This window comes from Sander lucioperca, chromosome 24, assembly GCF_008315115.2.
Source record: "Sander lucioperca isolate FBNREF2018 chromosome 24, SLUC_FBN_1.2, whole genome shotgun sequence".
In the NCBI taxonomy this organism is placed as follows: Eukaryota; Metazoa; Chordata; class Actinopteri; order Perciformes; family Percidae; genus Sander; species Sander lucioperca.
Genome location: NC_050196.1, coordinates 17912663 through 17920162, shown reverse-complemented (window position 1 = coordinate 17920162; position 7500 = coordinate 17912663). Strand labels below are relative to the sequence as shown.

The 7500-nt window shown below is 42.5% G+C and overlaps 2 protein-coding genes and 1 long non-coding RNA gene across 4 annotated transcripts in view; 1 reads left to right on the top strand and 2 right to left on the bottom strand.

Annotated features, from left to right (window-relative positions):
- The window catches only part of cd247 (CD247 molecule), a 25244-nt gene extending 24950 nt beyond the window's left edge, over positions 1 to 294 (bottom strand). The window contains exon 1 of the mRNA XM_031319836.2: positions 79 to 294. Within this exon, the coding sequence (XP_031175696.2) occupies positions 79 to 139 (61 nt within the window). The 5' untranslated portion in view covers positions 140 to 294. The remainder of the gene's footprint in view (positions 1 to 78) is intronic.
- A 1693-nt stretch (positions 295 to 1987) lies between these two features.
- On the top strand, positions 1988 to 2391 carry LOC116064657. Its single transcript, XR_004108577.2, has 2 exons — positions 1988 to 2186; positions 2321 to 2391. It is a non-coding gene; the product is annotated as an uncharacterized LOC116064657 (long non-coding RNA).
- creg1 (cellular repressor of E1A-stimulated genes 1) lies at positions 2376 to 6830 on the bottom strand. 2 transcript variants are annotated; one of them, XR_004108575.2, is made up of 5 exons: positions 6447 to 6830; positions 4897 to 5016; positions 3614 to 3727; positions 2907 to 3110; positions 2376 to 2417 (listed from the first exon to the last, which is right to left on the bottom strand). XR_004108575.2 is itself a non-coding variant. In XM_031319835.2 (4 exons), exons 1-4 carry the CDS (start codon positions 6741 to 6743, stop codon positions 3024 to 3026), a joined length of 618 nt encoding a protein of 205 aa, XP_031175695.1. In that variant the 5' UTR covers positions 6744 to 6830; the 3' UTR covers positions 2798 to 3023. The 2 variants fall into 2 exon arrangements, 1 of the variants encoding a protein (XP_031175695.1); XM_031319835.2 differs by lacking the exon at positions 2376 to 2417 and having other exon boundaries at positions 2798 to 3110.
- Between the last annotated feature and the right edge of the window lie 670 nt (positions 6831 to 7500).

Below are 7500 nucleotides of genomic sequence, written 5' to 3'. Positions count from 1 at the left end.
ACATCTTTGAGGCTGCTGTTGGTGACATTTCTAAGTTGTGTGTGTGTGTGTGTGTGTCTGTGTGTGTGTGTGTCTTACCTGTCAGGGGACACAGGGAGGCGAGGACCAGCAGGCCACACGTCCACGTCTGCAGCTCCATCCCGTAAACAACGGCCGTTCAGATTGAGTTTTCGTGGCGTCAGCGAGGAGGAGACGAGGCCGACTGAAGCTAACGGGCGTCTTCCTCACTCGTCTTTAAGTGGAACAGGAAGTGGAGAGGAACCGCTGTGGTGCAGGTGACACATACACAGAGACACACACACACACACACACACAGAAACAGAGACACAGACACACACACACACACACGCACACACAGAGACACACAGACACACACACACACACACACACACACACAGAGACACACAGACACACACACACACACAGAGACACACAGAGACACACACACACACACACACACACAGAGACAGACACACAGAGACACACAGACACACACACACACACACACACACACAGACACAGAAACAGAGACACACACACACACACGCACACAGACACAGAAACAGAGACACACACACACACACACACACACAGACACAGAAACAGAGACACACACACACACACGCACACAGAAACAGAGACACACACACGCACGTACAATTTAAAAAAAGTAAAATACATGCGTCAAAGAAAAAAAGGAAGAGGCAGAGCCATTTTGATTTTTAGTTCTAACTTTATTTATACAAATCATCTTTTAACAAAAAATATAATTTCACAGCAAAGTCTTAAAATTATTTTGAGAAGTTTATCATCAGGAAGAAGCAGAATCTCGTTATAAAACGATGTTTAAAGGCTTCACAAAAATAACTGGAGTGAACAGAAGCCACGCCCCTTTTAACATGATCCCTACAGAGATAGACCCAAACCCACCAGACTCCATGTAAATAATCACTACTTGTAGTGTGTATAGAGCCAGTATATTTCCACCAGACTCCATGTAAATAATCACTACTTGTAGCGTGTATAGAGCCAGCATATCTCCACCAGACTCCATCTAAATAATCAGGACTTTTAGCGTGTATAGAGCCAGCATATTTCCACCAGACTCCATGTAAATAATCAGGACTTTTAGCGTGTATAGAGCCAGCATATCTCCACCAGACTCCATCTAAATAATCACTACTTGTAGTGTGTATAGAGCCAGTATATCTCCACCAGACTCCATGTAAATAATCAGGACTTTTAGCGTGTATAGAGCCAGCATATCTCCACCAGACTCCATGTAAATAATCAGGACTTTTAGCGTGTATAGAGCCAGCATATCTCCACCAGACTCCATCTAAATAATCAGGACTTTTAGCGTGTATAGAGCCAGCATATTTCCACCAGACTCCATGTAAATAATCAGTACTTTTAGCGTGTATAGAGCCAGCATATTTCCACCAGACTCCATGTAAATAATCACTACTTGTAGTGTGTATAGAGCCAGTATATCTCCACCAGACTCCATGTAAATAATCAGGACTTTTAGCGTGTATAGAGCCAGCATATCTCCACCAGACTCCATGTAAATAATCAGGACTTTTAGCGTGTATAGAGCCAGCATATCTCCACCAGACTCCATGTAAATAATCAGTACTTTTAGCATCTATAGAGCCAGCATATTTCCACATGTAAATGGGTGAATTAAGGTTTATTTCAACCAAACCAGAGTGGTGATTGTTGGAACAGTGGAAAGATGAACCAAGACGGCTTTTGATAGTTTGATTTAGTTTCTGTCCACTTTGAATGAAGTGTGTTTTACGCTGATAAAAGTAGTGATTATTTACATGGAGTCTGGTGGGTTAGGCGAACGCAATTTCACAGTTGTTTTTATGTTTTCAAAAATGATCTTACTCTTTAACTAAAAGGTCTATCTCTGTAGGGATCCTTTCATAATGTTGTCAGACACTCAGAGACAAACACACACACACACACACAGACACAAACACACACACACACACACACACACACACACACACACACACAGACACAAACACACAAACAGAGACACACACACACACACTAAGGATTTTTTAAATGTTGTAGAGGAGACTCATGTTGCATAATGCCTGCACAAATACTGAATAAAATAAAAACCAAACATAGTTATAATAATACTGTAATAATGTGTGTCTGTTCACTCTGTTTGTCTGTGGAAAAGTTATAGAAAGTGCAGTTTGTTGTTGTGGCTTTCTAGTGCAAATCACACGTCTTAAATCAGCGTTTTCGTGAGTGGAGTTTGGTGTGTGGAGCTACAAACCAACAGCAAAGAAAAGAGAAATACTTTCAAAATAAAGTGAGATTTTTTTTTGGGTTTGATTGTCAGCAGCGCCGCCCAGTGTTCAAACTCCAACACTGCAGCTAAAAGTACACAGCTGATATTATTACACACACACACACACACACACACACACAGATATACAGACACACACACACACACACACAGATATATACACACACACACACACACACACACACACACAGACGCAGAGACACAGATACACACACACACACACACACACACACACACACACACACACACACACACACACACACAGTTACAAGAGCAACCTGAGTTTTAGCGTGTAGTTGTAGTCCATACGTGACAGAACTACAAGGACAAGAAGTAGAACTACAGGAAGCAGGCGCTCTATGTCTGTGTGTGTGTGTGTGTGTGTGTGTGTGTGTGTCTCTGTGTGTGTGTGTGTGTGTGTGTGTGTGTGTGTCTGTGTGTGTGTGTGTGTGTCTCTGCGTCTGTGTGTGTGTCTCTGTGTGTGTGTGTGTGTGTGTGTGTGTGTGTGTGTCTGTGTGTGTGTGTGTGTGTGTCTGCGTTTCTGCCCAGTGTTCAAACTCCAACACTGCACCTCATATTATTTCACACACACACGATCACATTTACAAGAGCAACCTGAGTTTCAGCGTATATGTGATAGAACTACAACGATAGGAAGTAGAACTACAGGAAGCAGGCGCTCTGACCATCAGTGGTGCTTCCTATGCAGCGAGGCGTTAAAGTACTCCTCTGGAGAGACGGTCTTCACCCCGCCGAAATAATCCAGCACCCACACCTGAGACACGAAGGAAGGAAACCAAAAATATCATTTATTCAAATGGTGAAAATACATCCAAATACACATTTAGATAGAGTTAGGGTTAGACACACACACACACACACACACACACACACACACACACAGACAGACAGACATACACACACACACACACACACACAGAGACACACACACACACACAGAGAAATACACACACACAAACACACAGAGAGACACACACACACACACAGAGAAATACACACACACAAACACACAGAGAGACACACACACACACACAAACACACACACAGAGAGAGAGAGACACACACACACACAGAGACACACAAATACACACACACAGACGACAAGACTCCAAGTGTGACCACTTACTGGGGCGTTCAATTGAAACTACATTGTACTTAGCTATGCAGTAGTACTGCTGTGATGTACTAGTAGTATGTGTAGTAGTGGTGGTACCTGTGTGTAGTAGTACTGCTGTGTAGTACCAGTAGTACTTGTACCTGAGTGATGTTGAACTTGCAGAAGAACCAGTTGTGGTCAGACGGCCAGTCGATCATCTCAGGGTGACGACTGAACAACGACTTCCTGGCAAACTCCGCCTCCGTCCCATTCACCTGTAACACACAGGTCACATGACTGCTCACCTGGAGACGGGGGGGGGGGGGGTCTGTGTGTGTGTGTGTATGTGTGTGTATATATGTGTGTGTGTGTGTATGTGTCTCTGTGTGTGTGTATATGTGTGTGTGTGTGTATGTGTGTGTGTGTGTGTGTGTGTGTGTGTGTGTCTCTGTGTGTGTCTGTGTGTGTGTGTGTGTGTTTGTGTGTGTGTCTGTGTGTTTGTGTGTGTGTGTGTGTGTGTCTCTCTGTGTGTGTGTATATATGTGTGTGTGTGTATGTCTGTGTGTGTGTGCCTCTGTGTGTGTGTGTGTGTGTGTGTGTGTGTATGTCTGTGTGTGTGTGTGCCTCTGTGTGTGTGTGTGTGTGTGTGTGTGTGTGTATATATGTGTGTGTGTATATGTGTGTGGGTGTGTATATATGTGTGTGTGTGTGTGTGTCTGTGTGTGTGTGTGTGTGTGTGTATGTCTGTGTGTGTGTGTGTGTGTGTGTGTGTGTGTGTGTGTGTGTGTGTCTCTGTGTGTCTGTGTGTGTGTGTGTCTCTGTGTGTCTGTGTGTGTGTGTGTCTCTGTGTGTCTCTGTGTGTCTGTGTGTGTGTGTGTCTCTGTGTGTCTCTGTGTGTCTGTGTGTGTGTGTCTGTGTGTCTGTGTGTGTGTGTGTGTGTGTGTGTCTCTGTGTGTGTGTGTGTGTATATATGTGTGTGTGTGTGTGTGTGTGTGTGTGTGTGTGTGTGTGTGTGTGTGTGTGTCTCTGTGTGTGTGTGTGTGTGTGTGTGTGTGTGTGTGTGTGTCTGTGTGTGTGTGTGTGTGTGTGTGTGTGTGTGTGTCTCTGTGTGTGTGTGTATATGTGTCTCTGTGTGTGTGTGTATATGTGTGTGTGTGTGTGTGTGTGTGTGTGTGTGTGTGTGTGTGTGTGTGTGTGTGTGTGTCTCTGTGTGTGTGTGTGTGTGTGTGTGTGTCTCTGTGTGTGTGTGTGTGTGTGTGTGTGTGTGTCTCTGTGTGTGTGTGTGTGTGTGTGTGTGTGTGTGTGTGTGTGTGTGTGTGTGTGTGTGTCTCTGTGTGTGTGTGTGTGTGTGTGTGTGTGTGTGTGTGTGTGTCTCTCTGTGTGTGTGTGTGTGTGTGTGTGTGTGTGTGTGTGTGTGTGTGTGTGTGTGTGTGTGTGTGTGTACCTCCACCACAGACCCAGACAGGATGATGTGAGCACAGAGTGGACTCTGCGGGTCGAAGCCTTCCTGTCGGCAGTAATCTGTCTGAGCCAGAGACATGGACAGAGACGCTACGGGGTTGACCTGCAACACACACACACACACACACACACACACACACACACACACCATTCAATACAAAATAAAAGAGTGATACAAGAAATTACAAGATTTTATTGTGAAAATCTCATTGTTTTTCTGTAAAAATGTAAGATTTTTTCCACAGAAAAAGGACTTTAATGTTGATAATAATAATAATAATAATGATGTTTCGACTTCACTGACGTTTACATTGTTCTAGATATCCCTCCGAAAAGGCAGCTTGAATTTTTAATAAGTTAAATCATAAGAATATATAACACTGAGAAAAAAAGTCCGTGTAAACGTTGAACCCTCTTCTATAAAATCCAGTTATTTAACTTTTACAGATGTTTTAATAACTAACTAAAGTCATCAGAGTTTCTGCTCAAACTGTTGAGTCATTCTGGGAAGGAACTGCTGAGTCATGCTGTTGCATAAACCGTCAACTGTCAACAAGCTGTCATTTTGCAGAAGTTAACTTTTTAGAAAATGACAAATATTATTCAAATATTATATATTAATAATTATATTTTAAACCTAATTATGACATAAAAACTACAGAATCACTATAAACTCACCGTGGAGGATTATATTATATTAGATAGTTCAAATGATCATTTTTAGTAAAGTCTATGTTCCCTAAAATAATATAAATCCCTATAAAAAGTTTTGAAAGGTACTTGTTTTTGTAGACCAAACTCCCATATGAATAACACAGAATTACCACTGGAGATATTTTAAGTTTTCAGTAAGTTTATGGCACTTTATATCAGTGTCTGAAATGTTGACAATTATTATAAATGAAGTTGTATAACTGTAGTTAAAAAATAACATAAGAAAATATAAAATAATTATGGAAACCGGTATAGTTTTTAGTAAAGTCTATGTTACTTAAAATACGACAAATCTCTATAGGAGTTTTGAATGGTGATTTTTTTTTTTTTTTTTTTTTTTTACATTAAAATGAATATTATCATGGGAGGTTTTCACTAAGTCTATGATAACTTCCTAATAATAGTCGTAACGTCTGTGACAAACATATCACGTGAGATAATATAGAGTTAAAGGCAGCCGCGCTAAATTCTATGTTTTTTACTTACAGAGAGTTCTGCACACAGCAAACTCTCTGTAAGCTAACAGCAAAATAAATTAATACATTTTTCAGTAACTTTGGGATACATTGAAAACATATCACATGATATAATAGACAGTAAAAGCAGCAGCGCTAAATTCTATGATTTTTCAATGGAGTTCTGAACACTGCAGGCTCATAAAATCATGAGGGAACAGTACACACGTAACACGGCATACGCACTAAATTCTATGTTTTTTCAATGGAGTTCTGCACACAGCGAACTCGAAAGTGACATCAACTTTACAGGCACTTTGTGATACTTTTAAACACTACAAACAGTGACGTTAGACTACGTTACCTCCAGATCCTGTACCGAGATCTCCATGCGGGTCAGGTACATGTAGGGCACCCCGGTACCGGAGCCCTCCGGCCCGTCGCTCACCGAGAAAGCGTTGGAGAACGGCTGTCCCACCACCGGCTTGTGTGTGGAGATGGTGGCCATGGAGGCCCAGTCACACTGGTGCGCGACGAAGCGCGCGACACGGGCCACTTGGTCATGAGGCGGGATTCGGACCCGGCACGAGGCGGACGGGGAGAGGGAGAACCAGAGTAGGCCGAGGAGGAGCACACACGATGCCCGAAAAAGAACGCTCATGTTCGGATTCAGTGTCAGAGGACAGTCGGTGAATGAGTCCGGAGGGGAACGAGATATAAACAACAAGCAGATATCCGGTCTGGAGTTTCACAATAAAAGCAACAGCTACTGTTATAGGAGGAAGTCTTTGCTGAACCCGTCTGGAGTTTCAAAATAAAAGTCACAGCAACGGTTATAACCACAGACAGTATACATATATAATGGACCAGCAGGTCCCGTGTCTCTGGACGGAGACCAGTGAAGTCTCTTTCCCGGTGATGGCTGAGCGTTACTGAGCAGCCTCCAACTGAGCTTGAAGACGTAGATGTGACGTGAGCAACCTGTCTGAAAGTTGGAAGTCTTCTGGTAGCTGTGCCAAGAGAAATCTCAATCATTCCCAATCTAGCAGAGACGGAGAGCGTAGGTATATGTAAGGAGATAACATAGACACAGGCTAATTATTGATCACTACAATGATAGTTAACATTAGTAATTAAACTTAAACAGCTAATGGAAGTCCAAACTGCCTGAGAGCTTCTCCTGTACTATACGGTAATTCCTCTACTATGAGACAGTAAGTCTCGTGGTTATGACCCAATCGTTAGCCTATTTTTATAAAAACGTCTGCTACGGAGCCATAACGTGAGCTACAAGGTAATGGAGCCTTTTATACATTGTCGTGTTTCTTTAGAAATAAACAACGGACAAATAGAGTCTTTAAACTCTTCAGATGTAAAGTTATTCTCTGTCAAAGTGACGCCAAAATGAATGGCAGTCA

Excerpts from the sequence above, each read along its gene's own strand:
- creg1 (XM_031319835.2), bottom strand. The coding sequence starts at position 6,743 with ATGAGCGTTCTTTTTCGGGCATCGTGTGTGCTCCTCCTCGGCCTACTC. Across the intron at positions 5,017-6,446 it reads TCTCGGTACAGGATCTGGAG|GTCAACCCCGTAGCGTCTCT; the intron begins GTAACGTAGTCT and ends TGTGTGTTGCAG. Across the intron at positions 3,111-3,613 it reads GCAAGTTCAACATCACTCAG|GTGTGGGTGCTGGATTATTT; the intron begins GTACAAGTACTA and ends TTCGTGTCTCAG.